The sequence below is a fragment of the Equus asinus genome, chromosome 7, assembly GCF_041296235.1.
Source record: "Equus asinus isolate D_3611 breed Donkey chromosome 7, EquAss-T2T_v2, whole genome shotgun sequence".
Classification (NCBI taxonomy): Eukaryota; Metazoa; Chordata; class Mammalia; order Perissodactyla; family Equidae; genus Equus; species Equus asinus.
Window position 1 is genome coordinate 45,490,812 of NC_091796.1, and position 15,702 is coordinate 45,506,513.

The 15,702-nt window shown below is 38.7% G+C and overlaps 1 protein-coding gene across 6 annotated transcripts in view; it reads left to right on the forward strand.

Moving 5' to 3' along the window:
- The window catches only part of CHST9 (carbohydrate sulfotransferase 9), a 251,903-nt gene that overhangs the window by 38,093 nt on the left and 198,108 nt on the right, over positions 1-15,702 (forward strand). For 4 of the 6 annotated variants that reach the window (XM_070513269.1, XM_070513272.1, XM_044774524.2 and 1 more), the window contains exon 2: positions 1,879-2,090. In XM_070513269.1, the coding sequence (XP_070369370.1) occupies positions 1,970-2,090 (121 nt within the window). In that variant the 5' untranslated portion in view covers positions 1,879-1,969. Of the gene's footprint in view, positions 1-999; positions 1,076-1,878; positions 2,091-15,702 lie in introns of those variants that run through there. The other 2 variants (XM_070513271.1, XM_070513270.1) reach the window with 2 other exon arrangements.

Here is a 15,702-nt window from a genome sequence, read left to right on the forward strand (position 1 = left end):
AGACAGATTGTAGAAGTCTCTTTCTTCTGGTAAACAACTATTTCTTTGTTAGTAGTAGATTTCGTTCGACTGCTTTCCTCCTATCTGGATCTTCTTGTGTGTCCAGGAATTATGTGTGCTCATTGTTTAACTGCGGCGTCAAGAGAGGAGACGACTGGCTTCTCTTTGTAGCTTTCCTTGAGGAAGTTAATCTTGGAATACCTCAAATTGCAAACCTCTCGGGAACTGTTCTTTGTTGCGTGTGTTTGGAAAGCCCATATTTTAGTTTTGAATCCATAGAGGAGCAAAGTGTCACCCATTAATAAGCGGTATAGTAATCCTCTCAGTTCTTCTACTTGTTCAAAAACTTCCTTGACTACCAGTCAAGAAAATGCTCGAAATCCTCAGAAGCACTGGGGAAAATGTTAACCGCTGCCCCTTTCTCAGGGGACTCAGAGAAGTGGATTCGAGAAGGCTCCGCAGGTCATGCTGACAACCACTGTTCTTACTCTGGCCCCTTCTGGTAATAATTAAAATAAAAGATAAAAAAAGCATATCTATAACATGCCTTTTTGGTGTTGTTCTGCATCAACACTGTTAACTATTTGGTCGTTTTCTTTTTTCTACTCAGGAGATCACTCTAGTACATTCACTTCTAATTCTGAATTTGTAGGTGACCTTTGAGGCCCAACATTTGTATGAAAATTGGTTTTGCCAAGAATAGCTAAATATTATCCTTTAACCAGCCTAGCGATTTCCCACAGCAGTTTTTAACTGTTACCTGGCACTTCACCAAATGCCTCTTAAAAAGGCTAAATCAATATTCTCCCAGAAGTTTTTGAGGCATATATGGAGGGGGCAAAAAAGAGAGAATTTTTAGACACAGCAGTGTGTGTGATGTCCTCACCTGGTGGAACCATGTATTCATTTCATCCAAAAAGGGGGAGTGGTCTGCGGCCAAGGAGCAGAGCCAAGGTCTTAGGCTAGCTTTAGATAAAAAGCCATGACCTTGGCCTCATTAGCCGGGCTGCTAACTCTGTGAGCTCATATTTGCGTGGCAGTTCATGAGGAGCAGGGCTTCTTAACTTGGGTCTCAGTGAGTGTACATTAATATACTGATATTTTATGCAAGATTTTGTGTGTGTTTATATTTTCCTAAGGATATGTTTATATTTTCATTAGATTCTCAAAAGTGGATATGGCTTTAAAAACAAAAGGTTAAGATTACAACAAATGAGTTTGTCCTAAAACAGTCATTTCAGTATTTCTGTAAATAAAGTAACCTTTGATTACTGAGGTAGATTTCTGTAATCTGAGGGAGATTCTGTACTCCTATGTTATTGTGAGAGCGCCCTTGAACTCTGACCTTTTAATATGTATCCCTTTATGCCTCTGAGGGATTTTAAACGTACCCTTTAAGGTGGAGAAATCTACTACTTTTACATGAGAGGGAAATGATACATTGAACTCTCTATTTTTGAACTTTATATATTTTTAAGCCATAAAGTGATTTTTTTCCTTTATTCCATGAACATGTTTTTCAAAACTCCTTCTTCAGCAATCCGTCTGTTAGTCGTCTCTCTCCTCACAATCATTTTAAGGTAACCTGAACCCTAATTTACTCTTTACAGTGTAGGAGGGTTTAAGTCTGGCAATACCATCACCTAATTAAATGTTAGGGTGTTACTTAGTAACTGTAGGGTAATCCATTCCTTAGATAAGATAAAGGTAGACAACAGAAAATTGCCCCTCTAGAGACATCTTCTGTAGTTTCTTCTCGTCTTCAGAGTGTTACAGTTCATGGAAGACTTCCATATTGTTGACAGCCTGCATATTTATCCCATATTTGGGAGGAAATGCCATTTGCAAGGTAAAATGTGGATTTTTTAAAAATTCTAGGTAACCTTCATGGAAGGAGCCCTTAAGAGAACAAGAAAGGATTGAAGCTTTCTGGAAAAACAAATCATGTGGTCTTCAGAAACGAGGAGAAATGCAGCCATCTGAAATGGTCATGAACCCCAAACAAGTCTTCCTCTCGGTGCTGATATTTGGAGTAGCAGGGCTGCTCCTCTTCATGTATTTACAAGTCTCGATTGAAGAACAACATGCAGGTAACATCTTGACTTTTTTCCTATTTTAATTGTAATGGTCATTTTCTATTAAATAAGCTGTGGTGTTTATAGAGATCTACAAAGTCAGAATATTTCCAACAACAACAAAAGTTAGATACGAACTGAAATCCCCAGCTCCTAAAAGAAAGGATGATTGTTCAGTGCTAGTGAACATTTGCTTGGTGGCTTGGGGCAACACTTGGAATTTTTGTTATCTCAGAGGGAAGCAGCAGTGGCCCATTAGCCCAGCAAGGACTGCTTGTAGGGAATTTGTCTACTCTAATGTGTAGCATTTATCCTACCTCTGGTGTGTCCACTAAGTATTAGGTACAAGCCTAAAAGGAGCTAAATGTACAGCAAACTCTCTCTTTTAATTCCTTCTTAATTTTCGTGTTGGTACTCAAAATTGGTGTAGAAATTCTTTAATTCCTTTACTCTAAAGCAGGCTTGGCAACCCTTTTCTATAAAGGAAAAGTTAGACAATATTTTAGGTTTTATAGGCTATACCGTCTCTGTCACAACTACTTAACTTTGCCAATGTATCACAAAAGCAGCCCTAGATTATATGTAAACAAATGGACCAGGCTTTGTTCCAATAAAACTTTATTTGCAAAAACAAGTGGTGGGCCGGATTTGGTCCACAAGCGGTAGTTTCCTGATCCCTGCTGTGCTTATCTTGCACTTTCGTCATCTTTGCGATTGCAGCACTTTGGAGGCACTCAATTACTGTTAAAATGGTTTATGTTTATAATGAAGGAAACAAAGGAAATGTTTTAGAGCATCATAGAAATATATACGCATAGGTGTTGTGAAATTCAGTTGTTTTCCATTAGCGGAAATAGACTATGGCTTATGACCATTTGGGAAAATAAAATAAAAACAGAAGAACAATTTCTTGATTATTTCCAATTGTGGCCTATTTTTAGATTATTCTAGCTATAAAGCCCATGGGAATCTACTCTGAAAGATACTTCAATGTTGAGTGATCAAATTCATTTTAAATACCACAAATATCATTTTAAAGTTATTTCCATTCTTAAATCCTTTTCCTTGCTTTATCCTCATAGACACTTTGGATTTATTTAATTTATATAGTAATCCTTGGGAAAAGAGTTTGCATACAATTATTTTCTAGAGAATATGTAACATACTGTAAAAACTTACTCTTAATTCCCATTACAGTTTACATAAACTAAATATCTTTGAAGTTTTCTGTATTCCTGCAATAATTTATCCCAGTAACATGATATTTGATGAAACCATCTGTGATAAAATATATAGGCTGATTCCTCCTGCAGTACAACTCCTAGCACAGATCTTGCCATGTAGTAAGCCTTCAGTAGACGTTTGTTGAATGAGTAAATAAAGGAATGAATGAATAGATTGAAAACTCACTGCAGATACAGACTGGAATGCAACCAAGAGGAGGAAACAAAGAGATCTCGTCATTGGGAGGTTTGCTAATATCATAGTGTCATAACAAATTTCACAAGAAAAGGATCACAATAAGGCTCCAATACATAAAAGAAAATATATTTGTATATACAGACTAATGGAGAAATGTTATGATTTAGTCATGTCAGTAAGAAACTACATGGTCTCTGGAGAGAGTCAAGTCATATAATAATACCTTACATATATATATAAGGCAGTTTGCAAAATGTGTCCACAAGCAGCGATAGCTACCATTTATTGAAAGCTTAATAAATGCCAAGTGTTTACATATATTTATTTTCTCTAATCCTAGCGATGTCTTACCAGGTGTGATGTTCTAAGTTTACGGATGAGGAAACTGGGGCTCAGGCAGACAAGGAACTTATCGAAGGCCTCACCTGTGCCAAGCTGCAGAGGGAAATCTAGGATTTGACCCCAAAGTTCATGCCTCTACTCTACACATTGCTTCTGTGAGGGGAAAAGGTGAATAGTGTTACCCCCTGGAATACAGTCTCAGAGTGACTTGTCCAAAAACACAAAGCTAAGAGTTGTCAAAGTGTGACCCATCCCAAGGTTTTCCTACTCCTCATGAGCTCTCAAAGTGCCTCCTAACCAAAAAACTGGATAAGATATAAATATATAAAAAATGCCAGAGTGTCAGTACAGACATTTTAAAATCACTGACTTGGTAAATCTAAGCTATTCACTGGTTCATAGATATGTAACCTCTTCTGCAAGTTGGATTCTTAATTGAATTCATAATTTTTCCAAGTTGGGAAATTATTTTCCTCAGTTAAGATAGGCTAGTAAAACATTTACCATTTATTCTCTTAATTTTTATCTGTAATTTACCAGAAGTACTTTATCTGATTTTGATATATCTTAAATGAATTGTATAATATTTCATAATCTACTCATGACAGTGAGTAGAAACAGTGAGTATTCCTTTAGATAGCGAGTATTCCTTAGGCAAGTATTTTACTGAAGAAAAGTTTAGTTCTTCTTCAATAAGACTTCCATCTGGAGTCTAGCCTTCTCCCAGGCTGGTGCCCTGGGTTGTAATGCTGTAGCTTTCTAGATAGACAGGTACATATAGATTTTATATGTGTTTCAAATGACATCAGGCGCATCAGGCATTTTTAAAGGGTGGTCTCTTTATAAATCAGAAAGTGTTGAATGTGTGCTTTGATGTGAAGTTAAAAATTGGAAAATCTTGGATACTTTGGAATGATCACTCGAAGAACTTTGGAAGATGAGTTGGTTTTGGCTCCTGAAACCCTCTGTAAGTCGAGCAGATTTTAAAACTCTGAATGGTTTTGATTGCATACACATTGCAGTTGTGTATGAGAACTCTTAGGTTCTTTTCATACATTTTATTTGAGGCCTTTAAAATCTAGTAAGATATGGACTATGTTCTGTGCCTTGCTAGTTTTCTTGGGTTTCTTCTATTAAAATAAAATGCTTTAGAATTACCAAAAAAAAAAACCCTTAAATATGCCCTGATAGGCTAGTAAAGATTATGAATAGGCAAGATGTTTTTGTAAGTGAAGAGGAAAAATGTGTGACAGAGAAACTGAAATCTATCCAGTTGTACAGAGTTCCATAATAACATTCATTTTTCAATATCATCATCAATTAAAATAGGCATTTCTTTGTGCTAATTTTCAGTATGTGGCTATATTATTATGACTTTTATTTTGTAAATTTTTTTCCCAGTTGCTAAGAGTACAAATTTTATATTCAGAGGAGTCTTGAAAATATCAGATCTGTTTGTTAGCTCTGTGATCCTGGGCAAATTCCTTAGCCTCTCTAAACCTCAGTTTCCTCATCTGTAAAATGGGGATAATGTTTTCCACATAGGGTTGCAGTGAGGATTAAAGAGGACAAGGCCTGTAAAGCATAGAGCATGGTGCCTGGCAAGCAGTAGTGCCCAACGAATGTGAGCTCTTTTTGTCCTGGACGTGACGCAGAGTATCTGCAGACTTGCTTTTTCTGAGTTACCACAATTGAGACTCAGCCACAATTCAGGAAAGTAATCCTAAGCTTGTGCCTTGACTGATTAAGAGAAAAAAAATAAAGGCTCAGTTCCAGCTCTGGTTAAAATGTTGGGAGACTGTAACTGGCTCAGAGCCATCGCGTTTCACAGTGTAGAAGTTGGAAGGAGAATGATAGGATTGAGTGCAGAGAGTGTAGTCGGCGTCCAGGAGGATCTCATGTCCATACAGGCTGCCTCCAACGTCAGGGTATAGGTTCATTCAGTACTGTTTTTTGAAAACTTAATAATCAGAGGTGCCAAACACTGTGGTGAAGAGAGAGATCTAATAGAGAATCAGATATGATCCCTGTTCTCAAGGAGACTGTAGTCTCATGGATTGTAAGGGAGAAAATGGTCTTGAGTCAAGGCCAAGGCGTTGGTACAAAAGGCCAATCCATTATGACAGAACGGAGACAGGCCCTCCATTATGAGGCAAAATAATGAGTCAGGACCAGGAGAAAGAGCCCAATCAGTTGTCAGGGATGCAATTGCTGACCAGATAGGAGCGGTGAAGGAGTGGCTTAGGGGTAGGGGCAGGGTTGGCAGGCACAGAGCACCAGATCAGAGCACAACAGACATGTCTGTGGGAAAGATGCCATAATGAAGAGGGCCAATTCAGGATAAATCACAAGAATGGGTCGTTTTTTTCTCAGCTACTATTGAGATTTGAAATTTGGTGCTCTTCCAGGTGGAATCTGACTGCTAAGTAGAATAAATGCCAAAAGGTCTGGTACTTAAGTGTTTTGTTTGTCCAATAAGACAGGGTTAAGACCCTATCATAACAAGAATCAGAATCTCAGCTTCAGAAAAGGATTTGAAGGTCATCTTATACACCACTTATTTTTATTGAAAATATACATTATTGAAAATATAAATCCAATTACATCACTCCTCTGTTTAAAACTTTTCAGTGATATCTCATTCCCTTTAAGAAAAACTTCCTCGGGCCCACCAAGCTATGTGGGATGGAGCCGCTGCCTGCCTCCGTGGCCTCATCCTCTGTTCCCTCACGGTGCTCCCGGCTTCTGTCTCTTCTTCCACCAAACCAAGCCCTTTGCCAAGTCAGCGCTCTCACAGCTTCAGAAGCTGGGATGCTCTCCCAGCTCTCACCTGTCAGGGCTTAGCTCAGATGTCACCTACTTAGATCACCCCCACAGTCAGCCTCCCCCCACCTTATTTATTTCCGTCAGAGAAATGATCATAATCAGCAATTGCCTTGTTTAGTTATCTGTTGATTTAATTATCTGTTTATTGTCAGCATCCATTACTGTTTTACAAGTTCCATGGGTCCATCTCAGTTACTTCCGTGTCCCCATTCCACAGCGTGGAACATGTATTTGGTGGTGCTCGGTAGTATTGTTGTACGGGTGGGTACATAATGCTTCACTTGGTTTTCCGACATCCAGCCGAATGACTACATAGACCGTGTTTGAATATTTCTGGGGACAAAGAATCCACTGCTCCCCGAGGCGTCCACTCAACCTCACAGCTACCTCCTTGGAAGGCTCCATATATTAAGCCAGAACTCACCTCCTTGACTTCTTCCACTTGTCCTCGTTGTATCCTGGCACCGTATGGGGCTCACCTTCTTCCATAGCATGGCCGACCATTTTCATGGTGAATGAAAGGTCAGATTTTTTAACCATTTCATGAAAAGACCATCTAGGTCACTCTCCTCTGAACCATAACATTTACTCTATATTTCTTTTAAAATAGGTTGTATTCTAGTCTTCTATGAAACCTGTGTTAAAAATACACATATCTAATAAAATCTCCTATCAAGTAATGGAGAGTTACATACACATATTTTTAAATATACGAAGTAGTGAAAATCAAACAGATCCCACTGAATAGCCTATGTTATTTTTTTCTTGAGATTTTCCAGAATTAAGTTTAGACTCAACTATTCCAAAGTAACGTTGTTCCCTGGATTTATCCTGCATTATGAAAATCTATATAAACAACTTCCGAGCATTTTTATTCACGACTCATAATTTTCTAAATAAATCAATTTATTTAAACTAAAAAACCCAAAAAATAAAACAGTTCACCCATTTCTCCTACCCCTAACCCCATACCTCTGGCAACCACCAATCTATTCTCTGTATCTATGAGCTTGTTTGTTTGTGGTATTATTTTTGTTTTTTTTGGTAAGGAAGATTGTCCCTGAGCTAACATCTGTGACAGTCTTCTTCTCTTTTGTATGTGGGATGCTGCCACAGCGTGGCTTGATGAGTAGTGTGTAGGTCCATACCTGGGATGCAAATCTGCAAACCCCAGGCCACCAAAGTGGAGCATGTGAACTTAACTACTGTGCCACCGGGCCAGCCCCTGTGTGTGTGTGTGTGTGTTTTTTAATGTATTTTTGTTTTAGATTCTACATGTAAGAGAGATCACGCAGTATTTGTCTGTCTCTGTCTGACTCATTTCACTTCTCATAATGCTGTCAGGATCCATCCATGTTGTTGAAAATGGCAAGGTTTTGTTCTTTATCACTGAATATTGTTCCATTATGTATGTATACGACAGGTTCTTTATCCATTCATCCATCAATGGACACTTAGGTTGTTTCCATATCTTGACTGTTGTAAATAATGCTGCAGTGAACATGGGGGTGCGTATATCTTTTGAGTTAGAGTTTTTGTTTTCTTCTGATATATTCCCAGAAGTGGAATTGCTGGGTCATATGGTAGTTCTATGTTTATTTTTTGAGGAACCTCCGTACTGTTTTCCATAGTGGCTCCACCAATTTACATTCCAACCAACAGTGCACCAGGTTCCTTTTTCTCTACATCCTTGCCAACACTTGTTGTTTCTAGTCTTTTTTTTTTTTTTAATATTGGCACCTGAGCTAACATCTGTTGTGAATCTTTTTCCTCTTCTCTCCAAAGCCCCCCCAGTGCATAGTTGTACATTTCTAGTTGTAGGTCCTTCTGGTTGTGCTATATGGGATGCCACCTGAGCATGGCTCAATGAGCGGTGCCCTGTGCATGCCCAGGATCCAAACCAGTGAAACCTGGGGCCACTGAAGCAGAGCACACAAACTTAACCACTTGACCCTGGAGCCAGCGCCTCTAGTCTTTTTGATAATAGCCATTCTAACAGGTGTGAGGTGATATCTCATTGTGGTTTTGATTTGCATTTCCCTGATGATTAATGATGTAGAGCATCTTTTCATGTACCTCTTGTTCATCTGTGTCTTCTTTTGAAAAATATCTATTCAAATCTTCTACCCATTTTTTTTTTCATGAGGAAGATTGGCCCTGACTTAACATTTGTTGCCAATCTTCCTCTTTTTGCTTGAGTAGTCTTCCTCTGTTTTACGTGGGATGCCACCACAGTGTGGCTTGACGAGCAGTACAGTGGAACGTGGGAACAGAACCACTAAGCCACCAGGCCGGCCCCTTCTACCCATTTTTTAATTGAATTGTTTGAGGTTTTTTGCTATTGTGTTGTATGAATTGTTTGTGTATTCTGGATATTAGCCCCTTTTCAGATACATGATTTGCAAATATTTTCTCCCATTCAGTAGGTTGCCTTTTCATTTTGTTGTTGGTTTCCTTTGCTCCAGAATCTTTTTAATTTGATGTAGTCCGAGTTGTTTATTTTTGCTTTTGTTGGATTTGCTTTTGTTGTCAGGTTAAAAACATCATCACTAAGACCTATGTCAAGGAGTTGCTGCCTATGTTTAGTTCTGGGAGGTTTATGGTTTCAGGTCTTTTGTTCAAGTCTTTAATCCATTTTAAGTTAATTTTTGTTTATTATGTAATATAGTAGTCCAGTTTCATTCTTTTGCATGTGGCTGTCTAATTTTCCTAACGTCATTTAATGAAGAGACTGTCCTTTCCTCATTGTATATTCTTGACTCCTTTGTTGTAAATTAATTGACCGTATATGTGTGGATTTATTTTGAGGCTCTCTATTCTGTTCCATTGAGCTATGTGTCTGTTTTTATTCCAATACCATACTGTTTTAATTACTGTAGCTTTGTTATATAGTTTGAAGTCAGGGAGCATGATGCCTCCAACTTTGTTATTCTCTCTCAAGATTGATTTGGCAGAACCAATAATTTTTTAGCTATTAATTGTTAATATTTTTACATTTTTCTTAAACAGAAACTTGACTTTTGTTTCATACCTCTAACTAGACTTTTTTTTTTATTTCTACTTGTTTCTTTCTGATTTACACTAAATAACTAATGATATCTGAATTTAGTTCAGGATTCAGCATTAGCATCTAGGGTCGACTATTTAGCAATGAATTATCATAGCTAGCATATGAAAGAATCATGTAGCTATAGTCCCACCTTTTCAAAATTTATTGTCACCAATCTAGGCTCTATAGGACTCTGATCCTGAACATAGTTGGCCTATCTTCTTTTTGGTCAGTGATGTGAACTTTCTGTAGGTCAGAGTTCTATTCAGATCCCACATGTTATTATCAATGGCAAGATAGCCAAAACAGATGGCTACTTTTAATTTTTTCTTTTGCTAAAGCACAGTAAACATCAGTAAGCTCGGGTTATATTTTAACCCTCCTGTGTTTGTGTGAAAGTGAGAAGTAGTAGGTACAAGCTTCTGATTTCCAGCAAAGTAAAGCCACCTTATTGCTTTTTCTCAGACGATTCAGGACTTCACAAGCAAACTGGCCTCCATGCTTTGGTATTTCTTAGGAGATCTCATCTTGCTTTTTTCAAACTAAGCACACTTTGTAGCATATAAAGTTTTGCTCCTAGACTGGGTTTGCCTAATTTCTCTTGAGCCTCTCTGATGAGAAAGTGTATTCTTTCCCTCCAGAATCAGGCTATTCATCCTGATTGTTATGTTGCTGTATTGAAATTCTGTTTTCTCCGAGGGGATCATTGTACACCTGAACTGTCACATGGAAGGACTGTATGCTTACTGCCAATCATATACTCAGGAAAACAAAATTGCTTTGCTTTAAAAAGTCACTCATTTGAGTTACTTCCTCTGATTTTGATGAGGGTGGCAACTATATTTTAATCAAATGAACACGTGCTCCCTCTGCCCACATCTGGATGCCGCCATATCCCATCTTCCTTTTATGTAATTTTCCCATCTTAGGGCCTTTGAGTTAGCTGTTCTCTTTTCCGGGAACATGTTTTCCTTGGCTGTTTCCATTGCTGGCTTTTCCTTATCCCTCAGGCTACAGCTTAAATATCACTTTCCTTCAACATCCCATGTATGGTAGATATCATATCCTCTGATGTTTTCTTTCCCAGCACCTGTTTTATTATTTCTTAAAGTTTACTTCATGGCACTTATTCTGATCTGTAATCATTCTTTTAATTTACCTCTTGTCTACCTTTCTCAAAAAAATATGATAACTTTCCAAGGGCAGGGACCTTGTATGTTGGTTAGGAATGATAGATGTCAGAGTTGCTTAAAATCTTCTGAAACTGAATAATGTTCACTGGCCAAGCTTTGCTACAGAGTCAATCCAATCAACATGGATTTTAAAAAATATAGCAGTAAATTGAATGCATTTGTCCTCCAAATATGTTTTGAGCACATGTAAACAATAATCCTATTGCTTTAGCCCACCACTCGCCCTTCTTCGGGGTGCCCTCCTCTGCCTCCATTTCTTTTAGGGGCTTCTCCTCCTCTCCCACGCCATCTACAGAGTTGTAGCAAAAACTACCATATTATAATGGAGCCCTTCATTTGGTCCATTGTCAGATGCCCAACCAACACTAGGCCCATCATTCATAGTATGCCACATTCACTGGATTACTAGTGCAGGGAATGGGTGGCTGATTCAAGCTTGGCCAGTGATTTCCTTTCTTGGGATTTAGGTTTTCGACACTGGGAGATTGGGCCCGAGTGCCTGGACTATGTGCTGCAAAACTCGGAAGCTATGTGGCTGTTTCCTACCATGTGGGCCAGAGCAGCTGAAGATCCTAGGCTGGAGAGAGAGAGAGTAAAAGCAGCCTGGAGGAGAGGAGCAGAGATGTAGAGGGAGCCTCAGCAAGTGTTTGGGTGCCTATGTCTGCTACTCCCAAGCGTCAATTCCGTTCCTGTGTGGTGTATTTAAGGTGACTTGTAGGGGCAGAAGAATTTTCCTTTCTTCCTTTCTGAGTTCTTTGACTGGTCTAATAATTAAATTGACATAAGACAGATTAATAGGAGAAAAACAAATTTAATTTCATATGTATTGAAGCCCCATAAAAATAAGAGACTCAAAGAAGTGACCAAAGCAGGAAGCTTTTATACCTTTTAGACAAAGAAACTATAAATTTTTGAAAAATTGACGAGACAAAGGAGTTTGGGCTTGTGGTAGTAAATTGGTGAAGAAGTCATAAGGTTTGTTTATACATTCTTCTCGACACTAAATTCCCTCTCTGTGGTGATAAGGACGCCTTCTACCCTCCCAGGACAGGGAGGATGACTTTCACATGGAGATTTATCTCCTGCTTTCATGGGGACAAAGGAGGGTCAAAGTGGCTTTCTTGGACCAGCTGTTTCTGAGTATCTTTAATTCAAAATCATCAAGATGCCAAACTGGCATATTTTAGGGTGACATATTCTGAACCCCTACAAGCTCAGGTTGGGTTTCTACAGGGGCAGCCCAAATAGTCCTCACAAATACAGTCTGGCTCTGATATCTTAATCTTCTTTCCCAGTCTCAGATGACGTTAAGCAAACATCTTTCTCAAGGCGGGGTTACTGCAGCTGTGAAAGGCCTCTATCATAAAGGACCCCATTAGCTTTATTCATCTCTTAGAGTAGGGTCAAGGAGCAGATGGCACAGAACAATGCTCCTTCACTGTTTCTGATTCATTTTATACCGTGGACCACAAGATTCTGCCTTATTTTCTGCTATGCCCTAGCACCTAGCAAGGTGCCTGGCACGTGGTAAATCTTTGCTGAATGAGTCAACCCACATTGAAAGCTAAGCTCAGCAGAGCTAAAGAAGGCAAATGAGGCTGGCACTTAACTCTGGATTTTTCAGAAGTTACAGTGTTTGGTTTGGAGGGGGTTTTCTCCAAGGATGTCCTGAAATGTCTTCTTGAGGTTAGGAATGAGTTACCTGGAGAGGCTTATTTTCCCTCTTGCTATGTTTTGTTTTTAACAAAGGCTGGATCATCGTTTAGCAGACATGTTAGGAAAAGTTGAAAATTAAATAAGGAATTGACCTTTTAAGGTCCTTTATAATGTTAAATTCCCTGTGACTGTCATTTTGTGTCTGAAAGACATATTAACAAATAAACAAAGACAGTCTCAGAAGCTCTCCATTTGGGAGGTAGGATTTTGTAGTGAAAAGCAATGAGCTCAAGCTACTAACTTCTAGCCTGTTTTGTGTCCTTGAACAAGTTGATTAATCTCTCCAGATTCTGGTTTCTTTTCTTCAAATTTCATACCTTCTTCCTTGCTCTCCTCAGATAATCACCATCCTAAGTTTGACATTTATCACCACATTCCTATGCATGTCTTTATAATTTTTTAACACTTGTATTTATTCTTTTTTCATGTTTTTAGCTTTATATAAAAGGTGTCTATCTGTATATACCCTTTGGCAGCTTGCTTTCTCATTCAATATCAGGTTTTTGAGATTTATTTATATCGATATATGTGGCTCTAATTCATTCACCTGACTGCTATGTAACATTTCATTATGTAAATATGCTGCAATTTATTTGTCCGTTCTCCAATTGATGTGCATTAAAGTTGCTTCTAATTTTTTGCTATCACACACAATCCTGCTAAGAACATTCTTAAGTTATCGCTGTTCGCATGTTCGAGAGTTTTTATAAGGGATCAAATTGCATGTTCTCAAAAATAACATCAGCTTCAAGATTCTATGATTCCTTATTACATCTTCTCCTCTGCTCGTGCAAATCAAAACAGGACTTCTTAAAACGCTGTAAATGTTTAATGATAATCCTGGTAAAATGGATACAGAAATATTTATTTGGATATGCAGATTTCCATTCAGAATTATGGATGGAAAGATACAAATATAGAGCACAGAACTTACTCTCACAGTACTTCTTGCTTTATTGGTACACCAATGGAGTAGTTAACAGTTCATAGTTAACAGTTCATAGTTAACAGTTCATTGAGAATCTACTAAAATGATTACCAGGTCATTACTTTGAGTATGAGTGTAAAGACCTCACTCACTAAAAATTTCATAGTGACAGGCAAGTTGACTCCTGCTGGTGAGTGTTGATTTGGTCCGTAACTAATACCACCTCTCTAGTCCAAATTCTCTAATATTCCTAACGAAAATAAGCTCTTTCAAATGCCAGAGCATCATCTAGCCCTAGCATCCTCCTTTTACAGAGGAGCAACTGAAAGGCTTAAATTTGTGTAGCTAGTTAGTAACAAAATTGGCACTAAAATGTGATTCCTGCTAACTGCCTGTTTTCCATACAATGCTCTGCCCCCTCCCTTCCTCCTGGCTGCCCTTCCGCTCCTTTCCTCTTGAGATAGAAGAGGATTCAGGACGTTTTTGAATTATTGCTTTTTTTCCTGAAGTGACTTGAACGTGGCCGTTCCAAAACCCAGTTGAAAAGTCTAGCAACCAGATGCAACAGGAGCAAAGACATGGTTTCTGTTCTCCAGTTGAAAAATTGGCACAGAGTAGAACTTACTGTTGTAACAGCCCAAACGTCAGAGTTCAACAGGACAGAACCAATGTCTTCAGGAACAACTTGCTTGGCAATTTTCTTTTCAAAGATACCTTTCAGGAGTAAACCAAGCAACTAAGAGGTTTGGTGGGAAGTTTCGTGGTATTCAGTTCATCGCCAACTACAGAGGAATAAAGTTTGTAAAGAAAACATGGATTGTTTTTAAATAAAATAAGGACCTCAGTTTTCACTGTATTTTCTCAGCTATGTTTCCCCGAGTCACAGAGTACCAAAATTTTATGGAGTTTTGTACATGGGATTGAAATAATTTTGTGCTAATCCAGCAGACAGAATGAATCGCTGGTCTCCCCTTTGCTGTTCTCAGCCTTTTAGCTCCATCTCTTATGGCGTGAGGCCTGGGTGGTAAACATTTGTTTTCATGCCTGCCTCCCCAACTGGCAGCCCACTGAGGGGTTAGGACCACAGCACCTGGAACATAGGAAACCTCAATTAAGAATTCAATGGAAAGAAGCAGGAGAGAGATTCCAGAGACAGAGAGTGGCCAACCGTTTATCCAGGACTCACAATGTGTCAGTCTTTGGTGTGATCTAGGTCTGTTTGTGAGCTTTGTAGCTCTAGGTATTTCATTTTGCCTCTTCTGAAAAATTATACAACTTTTGGGTGACTGATCATATTAACCAGTCACGTGGGGATATATGTGTACCCAGAAATCATTTAATTAATGATTATCATATTAATGGAGCTGTATCTTCCCAATAGTTAGAATAGCTATATGCACTGGCCCATCTCCCCCACTTTCCTAGGCTCAGGATGTTGGGGAAAAAATATACTCTCCTTGGGGTCACTTAATCAATTTGGAATATTCTTGCAGGGATGTTTTGCTCAGGTCATGAAGAAGCCTCATAAACTATTTCACAAAATATTACATTTCATGGTGTCGTCCCTCAAGATCAGTCTGGCTGTCTCTTTCTATATCTGGCAACTGTAGACTGTGATAGAAAACTACATGAGACAGATTGGTACCAGGATAAATTGACTGGCTCTTAATGTTGCCTGGCAATGCTGGGTTCCCTATCGAGCTTTTTCTCTCCTATTTTCCAGAGGCAATTTCTGATAGGTAACTTTCTCCTCAGTGCTCCGAGCACATCTGCTCCCCTATGTCTCTCTGTGGATCACCTCTTCTCCTACTGCACGTGAAAAAGATAGCATCAAAGAAAACTCTCAGAGCTTTTTCCACACAAAATGCAGACTTATCAACTTCTGTCCCATCTCTGGCTCTTCCCTCAGCTACGACTTCTTCCTCTTCTTTCATCTTTTTCTTCTCTCCTCCTTATCCTCTCACTCATATTCTGACTTCCAGGGGGTCTACTTACTCAGTGATCTAGCTCATCTTCTATTTCTTTGCTTCTCCTGTATCTTCATCTCTTTATCACTTCCTTGTATCTGTATTTATACATGATTCAATCTCACTGACCTAAAAATAAAACAACTCAAATATGCAATTCTTTCAACCATATTTTCCCTCTTTC